This window comes from Leptosomus discolor, chromosome 1, assembly GCF_034619465.1.
Source record: "Leptosomus discolor isolate bLepDis1 chromosome 1, bLepDis1.hap2, whole genome shotgun sequence".
In the NCBI taxonomy this organism is placed as follows: Eukaryota; Metazoa; Chordata; class Aves; order Leptosomiformes; family Leptosomidae; genus Leptosomus; species Leptosomus discolor.
The window spans coordinates 159,782,718-159,799,981 of NC_141391.1; the positions used below are offsets into that span (position 1 = coordinate 159,782,718).

Below are 17,264 nucleotides of genomic sequence, written 5' to 3' on the forward strand. Positions count from 1 at the left end.
GGAAAAGGGCAAAAGGATGACACATCAATAGAAATGGGATTTACTATGTGTAGGGAGTAAGGAGAGAAGGAGGGAGAGACATGGCATTGGTGTGGAGTTATCAAAAGAACATTTCAGACAAAACCATAATTTGAAGTACTGATTCGTATATGTTTAGCAGTATCTCAGATTTCATTAAACCATTTTTAAAACAGGTTGTATTGATGTATATTTTTTAAAACTTCCAGCAGTTACAATACTACTGATGAAAATGACAACAAAAGATCTCATACACAAACATAAATCAAACCCAGCTGGTCAAAATCATTTAAGCACTTTGAGTAATTCATAGAGAATTGCCTAGGGATTAAGATATGCCACCCAAAAATACAGCAAGGACTGATTACAAAGCCTCTTGAGCTAATACAAAGGGAAATGAACCTATGCAGCCTAGCCAGATATTCTATTAAAAATTAGGAACAGAAGATATGCAACATGATTATCTTCTCTCCTTTCCAATTCCATATTACTAGATTTTTCCTATTAATATTTATACAGAACACAAGAAAAGTTTTCTGCATCATCATAATCAGAGAAAATAATTTCCCCCTCCTACTATCTCCCTAAGCTTTGCAGCAGAATGGTATGATATACCAGCAAACACACATTCTGATTTAACATTAATAGCTTTTTCCTGCATTTCTGAATGATCGTGATTACATCCAACACGATATAATCATTTTTTCTTAGATATGAGATATTACCTTCACTAGTCTACACCTGGTACATTATTTTCTTTTTATCTGTTATTGAAACAAAGGTTATTATCAGCCTGAAACACACAGCTGAATTAGAAACACAAATCGATAAAAATGATCTAAGAAGTATGTGAAGGCTTTAGGCTTTTGATTGTACAAATAATAAATAGAGAAAAATACTTATTTTCTCCCCTTTTTTCAACATAGTGGAAACCCATTAATCAGGAGACTCCAATTCATCAGCACTCAGATTTAGGGAGGCCTTTAAAAAATGGAATACTTGCCTAGCAAGAAATGCAGCAAAATGCCTTTCAACGACTCCACGCAGTGGACAAATGGCATACATAACTTACTTAAACGGCACACCTGATAACGCCTGCAAAGCTTTTCATGATTTTTAAGTGGGAACTGGGTTTCTCTGGTATAAATTTCCAGCTGGACAGCTTAGTGCCCTTCAGAATACTCCATTCTGCTGCGTCAATCTCATTGACAGGCTCCACTTTCACGAGTTTGATACAGGGACTGCTGGGTGATGCTCCATAATCTGCTCTCTGTAGGTTGTTACAATAGTCTCCTTTGACTATAAAATTTAGAATTACAAGTTTCTAAGCACAACATGACCAAGTTATTTTGGTTTTATTAGTGGTCTTGAGGAATGCATTCTCTTAAGGACTCTAGAGAAAATAAATGTACTGCTGTACTGCATAATGACATCATCATTTAGCTGGTAAATTTTTTAAAGGTCTGTTTCAGTTAAAGTGAATTTTGCTGGAATTCCATTGTTTTGTGAGATTCTTTGTTTTCACTTTTCTTCTTAAGAATACTCAACCAACTTACAACTCATTCTCACCCAGACTTCAAGCCCTGTAACGCTAATTGTGTCGTTCCTTGTCCACATCCTGTTCTCACATTTTTGTAACTCCCACTCTGATTTCTAAACCCTAGGTACATATCATGCCTTTATAAAGGCTGCCTAGCCAAAACACATGCATGAAAACCACGGTGGTGCAACCAAGCCATTATCCAAGAAAATATCACATCAGTACAAAAGATGACAAGCAATAACGAACAATGCTGAATGAAGTCTGTCTCAAAGCTTCTACCTAAAGACATTAATGTTAACTCCTAAACTGCATCCCTCTCTTCCATTCCCCAAGCTTGTCATGGTAGTCGTGTCAGTCTCATCTCCAACAGGAATATAATTGGAGACACTGGGAGTTGCTTTTTTGCCTTTCCTTATCTCGGATGATCATTTGAAAGAATGATGCAGGAATGCAGGGTATGGCACATTGTTTATGTACATGTCATCTTACATCTGAGACACTATTCTTAAACGTCTACAGCTATGCTGGAGGAGTTTAATAAAAGTGGTTTACAGAAGAAACAGAAAAAATAGTGCAGTATCTGAAAGATGTGAAAGAAAACAAAGCAGCTAAACAGTTCTTTGGTATGGTATTATTTATTGATTTTAGCTGAAAGAAAGTATTTCCAACTCAAATCAATAATTTATAGCAACACACCAACGAAGTAGGGAAGATTTTTCCTGCACTGTATCAAGAGGGCTGTTCTTCCTGAATAAAAATGTGTGGTTCTGTCTATCAATAAAAACATGCGCCCCAGTGAGGATCCAGAAAGGGAAACAGATGCTCAGACTTTGCATCAGTGCCAGTGAATCAGCACTGAGCCCCAGCTCATTCTTTTGAATTAAATTCTGGGGGGAAAATATACCATGTGCACACACCAGCTTTACTAATTTACTGTGGCACTCGCTCAGAGTCTGGCTTAATTTATTTCTTTAGTTTTTTACTCAAAGGTTTGTGAACACTTAAGAAATGTTTCCTCAATTAAAAATCAATAGAACAGACACGGATGCGCATAGCAAATCATAACACAACGTGCAGGATGCAGTGCTGAGGCACTGGCGAAACAGAATAGCCCTCATTCGTTCGTGTTTATTTTTAAAACAGGCTGTAATTGTTTTGTTGATCTGAATTCCTCCGACCCTCCTGGAATACTGCTGACCTTCCACTGGTGTAGCAGTGCTGGTATTCATGGGTCGTGCTGTATTCTGTATATGCTCCGCTAAATGAAAGACCAGTTTCTGGCTAATATTCAAGGAGTCCTGACCTGTTTTGTAACCCACTCTGATAGCAGTAACTACAAAGTTTGGACTAGATTTGAACTGAGAAGCAGGAGGAAAAACAAGACTGACAATTCAAAATTTCACAAAGCTGGCTGATCCAGACTGCACTTTCAGAGCTTCTGAAAAATGATAACTAATTGCAACGGTGGGCATCAGAAAGGTGTACATGGAACTTGCCATGAAATGAACTCTTTTCTTCCCAAATGAAAATAGCAGTTAAATTCCACTTTACATCAGAACTGAAAGCCAAAAAGAGTTAAACTAGAAATGTTATTCTGAAAATCAACATTTGCATAAAAATGCAATGACTCATCTCAAAAGGAGACTTTTTATTTCACACTAGCACATAAATAAAAATAAGTTTCATTTTCAACTTCCCAATTTGAAACTAAAACGTTTAGTTTTGATTTTCACTACAAGAAAAATCACTAATTGAAATTTTCTGCAAGAAAAATGCCAATGAAAGCAAAACTAACATTGTCTAATGAGGAAATACTGTGTGTAAAATCTTGGTCAGCCACAAACGCTTGCCTAATTCTATTACAAACATCTCCTGTTTTTTTCTAAGTTGCCGCCAAACTCCATAAACTAATAATGCCTGACAACCCTGACAAGTAACAACCCCTGCAGTTCCAGTATTCAGCCTCTCATGAACTCTACCCACACTCCTGTGTGCACTGCAGAGCTGAAGTCTGGATGTATGTGTGATATCTACATGTGCTACTCCTAATTCAAGACAGGTCTTACAGTGTGACATTTAAGTTTCTAAGAAACTGAGTTTTTTCTCTCCCCAAAGCATTACATTGCTGGATTTCTCTGTAAGAAAATACTCATTGTCCCACACTGTCAGATGAACAAGAGATTTTCCCTACCTGTCCATTGAAAGTTGGGCCACCAGTGTTACGTCGGTATTGTCTGAAGCAGGCTCGTATTCGTAATGTAGAAAATACAAATGAGTGCGATGGACGGTGAAACGTTCTCGACGAAATTCATAGCATAAGTCATCCTCGTCCAGCTCAGAGAGCTGTTTCTGGAGCTGTAAGGAAAGAGTGAATGTAAAGATAAGTTCTTTATAATCATTTTAGCAAAACAGGGAGAACAAGGAGGTTGGGAACCAGCAGCATGATGCAATGGGGAGTTGAAGTGGAACATACAGAGTAGCAGGGTTTTCCCAAGCTTTGCTCCTGCAAGTCACTGGACAAGAGAATAGAAGAAAGCACTTGTAAGTAGATTGATAAGGCAGACAGATCATTGTATTATGGTCTATATATTGTATATATTATCTGTATTACACACTTTCAACATCTAGACTAGCAATAAACCAGTGAAGAATCACAAGTTTAATAATTGCCAAATTTTGGAGTTAATGCTCCAATGCGATGCACAATGACATTCCTTACTAGAAGCAGTGTTTCAAACTACTCGTAGACATACAGATCCAGCAGACAAGATTCAGCAGCAGATTAAGATTGTACACGCTGGACTGAGCAATTCCTGTTCTGCTGCCTCTGCTCAAGAATAGTAACTGCTGCTAGCAGCATGGACAAACAGCTGGAAAGTAACATCTTTGATCATTATTCCATTTCTTGAGATTCAAGTACCTGCACCAGTTCAATTTTGCAACGAAAATATTCTTTCAAGTGCAGAGGTGCCAGAATTAAGCCTACACTTTTAACGGGCTTTATGCTTCTGGATACCCAGTTTGAGAAATCCAAAGGATGGCAGATTAGCAGAGAACAGGTATTTTTTTGGCCCCCTTGGAAGTCAACATGGGCATCTCAAAGCAATCTAATCACAAGTCACTTAGACATGTAGCTTTAAGAGAATAAAAGTTTAGTGCTGGGGAAATGAGGAATAGAAAAATGGACCACATGTCTATGCAGCTGACAAATTCAATCCCTGAACTATGCCCCACATCTGGCTAGATATTATTTAAAACGTGTTTATTTAAAAGGAAAAATCAGCCCTACCTGCTGTAAAATGTACTACAAAATATAATGAAGATGAAAATTATATATGGTCTTAACATGTCAAATAAGGGTTCTGTTGATGTTACTCTAAAATGTAGGTTATTAATAAAGGTACCATTTTTATATTTTATTTCCTAAAAGCATCCTATAAGAAGAATATGATTGCATATTTATCAATAAATAAGAAAAATATTAATTTTATAAGAATTTTACAAGTTTTGATAAAAATCAGTGCACTTCAAAACTGTTTCATGCAACAAATGGATTATTGAATTACAGACATTCATTTAGATTTAAAAATCTCTTCTTTTTGTCCTGTTCAGAATGATTTAAAGTAACAGTTTCACCATCTTCAAGAAAAAAAAAATGGAAAATGTAGGTATTTCTTATCCTAATACCATGTTCAGAAGATGAGCTGTTGTTCTTGGAACTATAAGCATAATGGTTGCCATCAACAATAATGCTTACAGCTGAATGTTTTCCTCTGAAGGCTGATGGATTAGTTCTTCGTATTTTCCTGTACATCACTCTATAATCTTCTTTTGAATAATGGAAATACCTCCTTTGATTTCGATGAGTTTGGATCAGGCTCTCATTCTTCTCTCCTATTGTTCTGCACAGATCTTAAAACTTCCCTCAAGAGAGACTGCTTTTAGAAAGATGAGAGTCCGAGTCCTGACAAATCTTTACTCAGCAAAACTTCTATTGAAATCAAGATCCCTTTTGGTAGAATAGAAATTAGGAGTTCTTTTATGTATTCTTGCAGTTTCATTCATTCTGCTTTACAAATCACCATTCAGCTGAGCCTGTACTTCATTTTCCAAATCACATTCAAACAATATTTGAATTCAACCCACTATTTACAGCAACGACTAGAAAGAATATTGCATCTATCTGTTTCTTCCTTGAAGAGACATTAGAATGTCCTTAACAGAATTATCAAGGAGATGATTGACATTTAAATGGTTAAAATGACAGCAAAGCACATTTCAGGGGTAACTTACTATCCTGCTATATGTAGAAATGACCAGGCTGGAAGTTTACAATTGCACAGCAGCTATTAACCAGGTAGTCACTGAATTATCAGATAACATTCGGGTTGCAAGCTAAGAGGACATAAATACTTAATTATTAATTAAAAGAATAACATTTGGGTCTAAATTATGGCTTTGCACACTACAGAGCCCTGGGTGGGGGAAGACAAGGAGACACAGCTTCTTAGGGGCCCCAGTATTTGGATGGTGAAACTCACCAAGTCACAAAGTTAGTGATGGAGGTGAAGGAGAGCAGAAAACAGCAGAAGATCACTTCTGCTAGACAGAAAGGGAAATCTTGCTCTTTCTGCTGCATTTCATAGGGTCAGGATTTTGTCTCTGTCCTGCCTGACTTTTTCTGAGCTTGCAGCTATGCTGATAGTCTGAGATGTTCTCCTTGGCACTTCCCATGACTCATGCTCAGTACTGTATGTAGTGTTGGGACCCAAAAGAAGAGATGAGATGGCTGTGTCCACATCCCTTGGAGAGAGCAGTCCCCAGAAGGACTGTGGGCATGGTGTACTCTCACCCTCTCCCAGCCTCTGTCCCCAGCACCCTCCACTTGAGTGCAGGCAGGTTACCAGGGGGAAACCCAAGCACAGCCTGTCTGAGAGCCCTGGCTAATAAGTGGGCATCACTGGGCAGGATCAGACACACAATTCCATTAGCACTTTGCAGGAATGCTTGTGCAATCCTTGCCCACTCATACCATGAGCCTAAACTGCTCGGCAACCTTCGGAGCCATGCTCTGCAGGCTGGGCAAACACAGCTTACTTAAGGTGTGCTCCTTCAGGTAGGAGAACCAGCACAGGGCAGGCTGTGATTTAGCCTGTAGCACTGTCACTCTGTATGTGGCAAGCAGTCTGCATTAAGGATGGGCCTATCCTGCAATGGTGAGGCAACAGGCACTGAGTGCAATAGCAAGTGATTATCCATATGGAGACTCCTCTCCTACAGGAAGCAATGCTGGACGTGCTAGGCACTCTGGATTTGGTCCAGCAAAAGCCATAAGCTCACAAGGTATCTCACTGACGCTAACGGTACGATGTGGACAAATTATCAAGACCAACAGCTGGGTGCTGCACAGTTTCATGCAGTTTAAGAGTCCTTTTCCCTCTCTCTTTCTTTGCTCCCCTCATTCATACATACATTCAGATACCCAGGCCCCAGTATCACATACACATACATATAAAGGCTGCTTCCTCTCTACTATGAAGAGACACATGCAACCTATAAATACATATTGCACACATTCATATGCCAGTTTTTACACATATATTTAAAATTGAGAATGTTAAAGATACATGACATTCAAAAGACAGGGAACTGCCTAAGATAGACACATATATATCCTCAAATATATCTCTGAGTTACCTCGTATTATTTTTCAGTTACATGATCACATAAAATTTTTCCAATGATATAATCGTTATCTACAGCTTGAATATTGTGTGGATCCGTTATTTACAGACAAAGAACTCACAGCTTGGTTTAAGGTTTGCTCCCACATTATGTCTTCTTGAAAAGATGGGTTTATAATGGGAATGCTGACAGATCTATGCAAACAGATGCTTACTTAAATACAGTGCACCATCAAAATGAAGATGTTAATATCAGCTGCATTTGATAAAAATATGGCATCCCCATTATGGACCCCTCCATTATACTTATAACAATGTGCCTAGTATAGCAAAGACTTCTCAACCTTGGAGTGACAGCATGTATTCTTGCAAGCAAGGACCTGCTTAGCATGAGATTCACTGTTTCTACAAGATTTTCAATGCTAAGGCTACTTGCCACTGAGCATGTGGGAAACACCACTTCTAGGAAACACTCTCACAGTTGAAAAATGTATTCTTTTCAGACTGTGTATGGCAGATATTCTTTTAGGAAGTACCATGGGAAACAACAAGTGCTTTCATCAGCATCATGATGTTACACGTTTCAGAAATAAAAATGGCAGCCATGACATGCATAGTGCCAAAGTAAAGAGATAAATACATTAAAAAAATACACACTAAGTTACTTCTCTGGGCAACCAGCTGTGGTAGGTGATCAGACTTCATCTCAGGAAAAGCACTCTTTGAAGTTAGGCTGGCCGGAGAGGCACAGGCAGGCCACGAGGTATGCAACTCTACCATAAATTGTCATGATTTACCAGGCCTACTTGTCTGACTAATACATTCGTATGAGATGGGGTGCTGTTTTCTATCCATGTGATAGATGGTAGACCCATACGATTCATGGCACACAACACATACCTTTCACCAGCAAACTGGTTAGTCTGCTCATAAATCTCCCTTCCTAAGGCTGTTCCTAATGTAAGCAAATTTGTGATTGGCTTCATTTTTTTTTTAACTGCTGTGCCACAAAAACAATTTACCTTCCACCAAAATCTACAGGATTTCATCTCAGATGAGATCAATCCAAAATTCAGGATCAGAAGTATTTTCTTGGGGATTAGCGATATTTTAAAAAAACACCAACAAACAATGTTTTGTTTGTGTCTAGAGGCTATTTAGATCTTGGGAAAGGGGATAAAAACTCTAATGTAGGTATCTCTTTCTCAAGCGTTTAAGGTGAGGTGAGATGACACTAGGCTTAAGTCATTCACTCACTCACTTACTATCATGCTAACACAACAGGTGCAGCTTAGATGAAAACTTCTAACTTTCAGATCATCTTTCCTTCTCCCAGGTGTGCCAGTTAAGATTCATAGCACAAAATCAACTCAGCTTAGCCACTGAGATGAAAAGTAACACCAGCCCAGGATGAAACTATAATCTGGTTATAAACTGCAGCAGTTTCATTTCCTCCTGTGTAGCTGTCCCACTTCCCACCAGCAGGCAATTTGGATTGCAACATTTAGCACTTTCAAAGTGTGTGAATTAACGGTTGCCTTTAGGATGGCATAAACAAAGCAGATGAAGGTGTCGTGAGGCAAAAGCATTCACTGAGTCTTGTTTGGGATGACCTACATAAAGTACTTCTGGCTTCTCCAATCATTACTAATAAAAGCCAGACTAATCCCACATCAATGAAACCTTTATTTCTTCCATGCCATAAAATCCTGTACCTTTGCTATAGGTCAAATTGAGCCTTTTGTGAAACAAAGCTGCACTAAGGACAAAGAGGATAGTGCCTGAGCAAGCCTACCTGCAAGAGGAGTTTTGCTGCAGCATGTAAAAAGTAGCTAATACTCTTGCTAAATGAAAGTAATGGCTTATCTTGTCCGCAAATAACCAACACAATTAAGACTCCAATTTTTAGGTATGTGTAACATCTTAGACAGTTCTGTATATATGAAGTACAACTTCCTTTGATCTCAGCTGCAGATGTCAAATCTTGGTAGTACTCTGCATCTCCTTTCCCCAGGTCCCTGCCAAACCTTCTTGTCTGAGCTCTTCCTAAATCTCCCTTACAGCACAGTGCCTTAACAAGTTGGTCTCCTTGCTTTTGTTTCCCTGGATTGTTCCTAGGCCTGTTCCTTCTTGTGTGGCAAATTCCATGGCGTAATCAGTCCTAGCCTTGTTTCTAGTCCCATGGTCCATATTCAAGTAGTCTGCCAACTCTCTATACCTACAGGCACCCATCAGTCTCTTCCTCTTCCTGTTCCAAACACTCTCTCTCCAGAACCTATGTCTCAATTAACTCTTTCCTTTCTGGATTTGATCTAGTTTTCATCCCTTTTGTATGTGAATCTAGATTTTTTTTTTTCCTCCATACTGCCTGGACATCAGTGAGGGCAATGGATGTCCCTCAGAACAGAAACCAAATAGGTTCCTGCTCTCAGCTCTACTGTCCAGTCAGAATCTGGCATGAAGCACTCAGAAGAAATGGTGACAGAAAATGCCAGTCTTTGTCCAGGTCCTCTGCCTGCAGCATGCTTAACTCTGCTATGTCACTGGGATATATATAATCTGGTCACACGTATCCATGCACACTCCTAAGAAAGAGTGTCCAGAGATCTGAGGCTCCTTAAAGTCAAAGAAAACAGTACTGATGATGTGTAAACCATTATTATTCAGCATTATAATTTGCCTAAGTTTTCACCAGCTTGGCAAAAGACATGTTGCATGACTTCTGAGGCATGGAGTATTTCCATGAAGAGGTCATCAGAATCTGTGGTGTGGGCAAACCCGCCACGCTTTTCCACATGTTTCACTTTAAAAAACGAGAGAAAAGAAAAAAAGAGGCCTACCAGTATGACAAAAAAAATCCCAGTCCACATGATCTCCCATCTAGCAAAATTATAAGCAGTTTTAAGCGGTACGATGGCAACTTTCAGGCAACTAACAGGATGGGCTACCAGCTCAGCATTTAATAACAATAACAGTTATAATAATAGAAAGAACACAGCTGGTGAAGTCAGGATTTCACCTCAAAACTGCCATATACCATCTGCTATTACTAGAGAAAGAATTTGTCATGACAAAACAGTAACTTTAAATCCCAGTCTTACAAATGTAAGTATTCCGAAATTCTGCAGGAACAACGGGTACTGAAAGCGTCAGCCTGACTACAAGTTCAGCGCCCTGACACTGACTTGGAAGCTCCCTTTGTATGCTATTTTTAGACATTCAAAAATTGCTAAATTTAGTAGAGTTTATACTATGTGGTACATTTCTAGAATCTCCTGCTTTTCTGGTGGATATTACAAGCTGTCATGCACAGCCATTTGCTAACATTCAGAATCTCTGTTTTCGCACAAAAACCAGTAAATAAATAAAACCACATTTAGCAAGTAAGTACACACTTAAGCAAGCATTTTGAGGGAGAACTAGATTTTTTTACACTGTTTCTTTGTATTGTTGATTTGAAAATCTGAAAATAAGAGTCAGCACAGAATTTTTCCTGTGTTTTCTGAAAGCCTTCTCTAATGGGAATCTACTGTCCTTTCTTTAAACTGAGTGAAATCACTGATAAACTTCCCACTGGTCTTGCTGTGGGCTTTGGATCAGGAGACAGACTTCACTAACAGGATACACCCCATTCAACCTTCAGATTTAATGCTTTGGCAGAAGTACCCAGTGAGAAGCTGTCTGCAGGAAGGAAGTTTTATGAGAATGCTGAAAGATTGAGTGTGAGCTTGTGTGCTAAAATCAGCCTTATAATATCTATCTCAGAGCGTAACTATAGAGATAGGCTGGTACACAGAAGATCCTGTTGAAATATTTTAGGCTTCACAGTAGGTCCTTTAGAATGAAATGCTGGACATAAGCATTAAAAGCCAATAGAAAACGTTCAAATTTGAGATTATTGTGAGTTTTGCCCTCGTGGTTTTCCCTAAAATCTTCTGCATTGCATAAAAATAAGAAAGAAGGAGTGACAAGGGGGAAATAGCACGGAATAAGTAGGCTGGAGTGATCAGGGATGTGCTCCACAGGCCACTTGAGTCAATGGCTGTGTTTATAGTAGGATTTGGTTCATACTCTGAATTTCCCACCTAGAATCTGCACAAAAGGCAAAGGGGTGACTGCAGTACCAATTTGCAGAGAAAAGTCTGCTCTGTGTAATCTCATTTTAGTACATACTGAATAAAGGGGACTTACAGTACTGCTCTGTGGCAAGGAGCATGTGGCACGCTTCCGTTCACAGCCTGTCACTGCAACTTACAGAGTCTTTCAACTTGATTATTTCAGGGAAAGGATGAAACATGTATGGACACAGAGACATACATATAAATATTTTTACATAAACAGAAAAATTACCCCAGTCTGTATTTCTTTGCCTCCAATATTTCAGTTTCAGAGCCCTATCTGTTCTGTTCATTCCCATTTATGATGTTTTGGAACCTAATAATAGTGCTGTTTGGTGCAGCTGAAGATCAGCAACTGACTAGATCCAGACTACACACTATAAGATCCAAAGACTGCCTTTAGACCTCGTAAAATTCAGTCTGTCGTATCATACTCCCTTAGAAAACATTCAAAAAAGAAAAGTACTAATCCTTCCACATGCATATAGACATACATATTTAAGCATACATGCATGCACAGACATACCCAAAGGAAGAGTGAGAGAGATTAATGTAAGGCCTGATTACCTTTTAAACTAATGCCTCTTTACATCTCTCTGGCATTGTAAAGAGTCCTTAAAAAGGGAAGATACATGATTTACACCAATTTTAAGGCCATCTCCGTAGTGATGACAAGTGTAAAGCTGCCTCAGAGTAAGAGAACCAGCCCAATGGTACTCACTGCCACACTTCCTTTTCATGTTTCATAGACATTTGCATAACAAATGAGATTCCTTAATTACAGGTTGCATTCTAAATAAAACATCATTACAAATATTAAACTGTAGAGAAGCAACGGCTGGCCTATTGGAACAAGACCTTAAGGATGGATTCTGATATAGCCAGACTGAGTGACAGACTCACACCAAGCCACTGATTCTTCCACAACAGGGCTCAGTGCATTTAGTGCTTCAGTAATTCTCCCTGATTATCAAACCAGCAGAGCTATTCTAACATTTTGTCCACTGGTCTACAGTGCAGAGAAGCAGAGGCAGCTGAAGGAGCACCTTTTACCCATGTACAATGCCTGACATAATAAAGCCCAATTGTGTTTTGGGGCTGGTAGTCTCAATTCAGAGAAGAAGGGAAAAATAATAGGTATTAAGATAAATGAAATAAAAATTCCTACTTTATAGATAATTGACTCTGCAGAAATTATAGCCTTTTATGTAACATATATGCTTAGGAATCCTAATGGAAATGTACGGCTGCATCTTGTCAGAATAAAGGTCCATCTAGCCCAGTGGATGCTGGTGCCTAGAGAGGAGTGTAAAAGCAGGGTGAGTGTACAACGATGCTTTCTCAGAATGCTCCCCTAGCCCTGAACTTGTGGTTCAAGGACTTTCTGCACTGAAGTTTAACAGCTCTGGATTGATTTCCTTTCCATAAAGAGTCACTTTTGAGCATATGTATATTTTTAGCGACATTACCTCCTACTCAAAGCTTCATTACATCGTGGGTGAAATGTCTGTCTTTGTTTTGAACCTGCTACCTGCTATTTCCACTTCATGCCCCCTAGTTCTTGTACTGTGAGGAATGACAAACAGTCATTCCCTGCTCACCTTACAAGATGCTCTGCTTCTGAAGATTATTCTGCAATAGATCATGGGAATGTCCTGTATTTTAATAGGACACCTGTGACACTGTATGTGTTACAGCAGACGAGAGTGAGAGAAAGAGTGGTTGTCATGATAATCCTGTTCTTAAGGTCTCATAACTTCAAAGCTGAAACTTGCTTTTTGTATTCTACAATAAAAAGGCCATAGTCAAGTTTAGATGGGATTACCCTTGCATCAAGGGTAATGAATAAAAACCAATGTCTTCTCCTAAGTGACTACTCTTAAGCCATCTGAAGTTAATTTTTTTTCTGTATCTTATTGTTTTGATAGAAGACTGTTAACTTTTTGGTGTCTCTTGGCAAGTTAGGACTCATGTATTTTTGTATGTCTAGCTCATTCTTTTCCAGTATCTCTTTTTTTTTTTTTTTTTTTTATGAAAGGAAGAATGAGTTACATTTCTTTTTCAGACACAAGCCATACCATATACCATATTGCGCTCTACTTGTCTTGAATAAGAAACAGGCTTGAACAGTTAGTCATTTCCAGTGTCTGTCAACTAGATACAAGTTCAGTAAAATGAGCCATTTTAAACTTTCAGGACTGCCATTTTCAGCAGCAAGAACTTGCATTCACTGTGCACTGCTCCCCAGCAACTTGTCGTCTGGAATAAATTTGTTTATTAAGGATTTACAGAGCTCTAGAAAATATAGCAACAAGTCTGTGACTGCACTCATGCTCTTCGAACCCACACAACATATTGTGAATTCAGTATAATTTTATCCTGCATTCTTAAAGTGTGATGAAGGTGTGCTTTGTTCTGTTGTCCTTTTTTATTTTTTTAAATGTCTCACTCCCCTTTTCTCTTCCTATCCTACCCTCTACTCTGTCTAGTGTATCTTGATATCTCTGACTGTCAGACTCTTAGTGGTCTTTTATCATATTCAGTTCACTTGATTGTCTAAAAGCCTCTCACTCTTGTAGAGGATTTTCTTTCTCCATGTGCTTTTGCTCTCCCTGCCAACCCCCCAGTCTCTCCCAGTTAATGTTTATCTCCTGTTTCTCATTGTTCCCCACTCCTTTCAGAAGACAGTGGGATGGTCAAATCAGCATCTGGGAAGCCATGCCTTAGGCTAAAATTTATCTATCCAATCTCTGAGTGCTATAGTTAAAAAATTTGGAATTGGCATCTCCTGTGGTCATTTTATCCACAGACTAAATGGAAACACTACAAGCTTCAACGATGCTATTGATTGGCAATTACCTCTTAACTGCTAATGTGTACATGATACTGGCTTTGCTTTATTGATTTTTATATAGAGAATGTTGTAGAATTTTAGATTTTTTTTTTTTTCCTTGAAGGTAACATAAAATGTTACAGATTCCTTTTTATTTCCTTTCAGACTACGTAGCCAAAATTGTCACTTGGTCTAGAAATCTCCAGAGACCACACTATACACAAGGAGTTCATATACATCTGTGTATAAATGTTTCAGTTAACAGGTTTTTTTCGTTGGAATTATATGTACTAAGGCATATGCACACATAAGAACATCTGTATATAAACACCCCTGATTTCAACCATTTTCAAAGGATTTACTTCGTCTGAAAGGTTCTGATTGCAAATTTTATGCAGATACACAGAAATGCTGCTGTGTTTGGTTGGGGGCAGTGCAGAAAAAACCTGCAGTCTCACAGCCTCTGTCTACCTTGAAGTATTAACTCATTCTGTAGTTTGCAGCACAGCAAAAACTCATAGACCTAAATCCATCAGTCTTGATATTTTTGTTTCTTCTTCATTATTTGTGCATTAGCATCTACTAGCCAAAATTGACATCACTGCATGCTGAACAAACACACAGAAAGAAACCAGCCCTTCCTCTGGAAAGTTTTAGGTCTAAGGGTGAGGTTTAAAAACTTGCTTAATGGAATTAAGAGCCCAAATCCTCATTTTCAGTTTGTGATGCTACATTTGTTGGGGATTTTTAAAAGGCAAAGTAGACAAAAAAAAAAAAGCAACAAAACCCGGGGAAAATCAGGATTAATATGACAGTTTTACAGGCGAGGAACTGAGGCACAGAGATTAAATGATTTGCATAGTGTAGCTCCTGGAATCTGAACACTGACCTCAATTCTCTTGAGTCCCTCCGCACTGCACTATCCACACCACCAACTCTCCATAGCCTGTGCCTTGTATGACCCACCCCTTAAGTCATCAAGCTCTAGACATCCCACTTACATTTTCGCTGTTAACATCTGCCTCACTGGGGCAGCCAAAGAGTTCCCGTCTCAGCAAATTCCCATCATATTCCAGGAATGTCAGGTAGAGATTGCGGAAAAACTCCACGTGCTTGTTTTTCACTCGCAGCTTCTTTGGTGAGTTCCAGTGAATCACCTCAGAGGGAAAAAAAAAGAGAAAACACATCCTGTTGTTAGAATACAGATTCTCTTTATCTGCTCTTTTTACGTGTGTTCCGTTCGATGCCCTCTTAAAAATAAAAAAAATCCAACCCAAAAACTACACACACTTCCTTCTGTCTTTGTATCAGAAAGGCTTCACCATGTCTTTCACAAGTAACTGCATACTCTACAAGTGATGTGCTTTGAAACTCCTCCATAGGATTACCTGCACATTTGTGTTAGGGTGCTGCTCTAGTTTGTGATGCAGCACCTCACAAATGCTGCCACAACTCTAATCATGGACTGACAGGTCACGGACTCTACTGAAGAAGGTGGCAAGACAAGGGACAGAGGGATGTAGGCATAAAACATTAATCTTGGATTTCCACATGACTGTTTCAGCTAATGAAATTGATGCATGGTTTCAGGGGAGGCAGACTCTTCTCTGGTTAGGTATTGAGAAGAAAAAGCTTGAAATTAATTCCTATACCCATTTACACCCTTCAAAAAGGACTGAATTTAATCTGACTTCCTTTTCGCCATTGCTTCATTTAAACAAGACTGATCTCAGTTGCATTACACAACATAGTGATGCAGTACAATGCTTCACCCTTTGAATTCCAATTTCTAGCAGGTATTTAGCCTCTGCTAATGGGAGATGACTCTCACACTGGCCTAGATTTAACTGTAATGCTGATAAAGGGCCTGATTTTCATTTACATCAAGGCAACTTTGCACTGCTGCCGGTGTAAATGAGAATGGGGCCCTAAGGAAAAACTAAGAGGGAGCCAACAGTGACTTGCAAGAATGATTTCATTTTATAGAGGCTGTATTTTAGGCATAAGAAAAAAACCCCAAATGCTTTGTATTCAGTTTTATTCTTGTGACTTCTAAAGAGGTTAAAAAAAAAGTCTCCCTTGGGAATATTTCCAAGCTAGGAGTTCTGGAGGTTCTCTGAATCCATTAAGTTAATTGCGTGAAGGCACCGTGTCACTCACACGCAGCCACAGAGCTGCGACGCCAGCTGCTGAGCCGGTCGCGCAGTAAGCTTTGCTCTGAACATCACATTTGTGGGAGGGGACGCACAGAGCTGAAGCGCAGCACGTAGAACAGAAGCAGCCCAGAGCAGATGAACGCAGTTCCCTTGGTGTCAGCAACACAACTGAGGAACAGGGGGCCCTCTGAATTCACGCTATCTGTCGCCAAATGAGTGGACTGGAGGAGGAAAGAGCAGGATGTAGCTAACTTCAGCAAACAACATAGTCTCTCCACGGAATATTTATACTGCCATAAAAGCTATGACACTCTCTTTTACATATCCAATACCAATGAAAATATCTCCTGACAGGGAAAGCTTTATCCCTTCCTGAGATTTCACTGCTGAGGCTACTAGGGTGTCAGAAAATCATATATGCAGTTACTGAAAAGCAGCTGTAGGGGAAAAAGATCATTTCACAAATTGGCAAATCACTTTTTCCATTTATAGGAACACTTCATATCAAGATCATGATGCATCTGCATACTGTATAAATCTGGGACATTATTTGGACAAAAATATATGGTGTAGATATTTTTCCCAGGTAATGCTACATTCTTTGCTGGTTTTACATTTGTCCATATGTTTAGAAGTGTAGCTTAACTGTGTAATAACATGTTGCTGCTATGTGTGCTGAAAACAGAGAACACCACAGCAACAAAAGGAGCTTTAGGTAGGTTAGGACATAAACTTAAGATGACAGACTTCCTCCGCTGAAAAATGGATCTTCAAAATCTCCTTTCTATGAAAAGAACTTGACATATTCCATCCATTGCATTTAACTGCAGCAAAAGGCATTAAAGGCATGCAAAAAAATCTCAATGACTGAATCCTGTCTCAGAGAAACAGGCACACAAAGCACAAGCATAG

At 39.1% G+C, this 17,264-nt stretch overlaps 1 protein-coding gene across 3 annotated transcripts in view; it reads right to left on the reverse strand.

Moving 5' to 3' along the window:
- The window catches only part of LARGE1 (LARGE xylosyl- and glucuronyltransferase 1), a 207,523-nt gene that overhangs the window by 17,864 nt on the left and 172,395 nt on the right, over positions 1 to 17,264 (reverse strand). For 2 of the 3 annotated variants that reach the window (XM_086468598.1, XM_086468590.1), the window contains exons 9-10: positions 15,198 to 15,353; positions 3,753 to 3,916 (exon numbers count right to left, since the gene is read on the reverse strand). In XM_086468598.1, coding sequence (XP_086324724.1) covers positions 3,753 to 3,916; positions 15,198 to 15,353 — 320 coding nt within the window. The remainder of the gene's footprint in view (positions 1 to 3,752; positions 3,917 to 15,197; positions 15,354 to 17,264) is intronic. The other variant, XM_086468604.1, reaches the window with a different exon arrangement.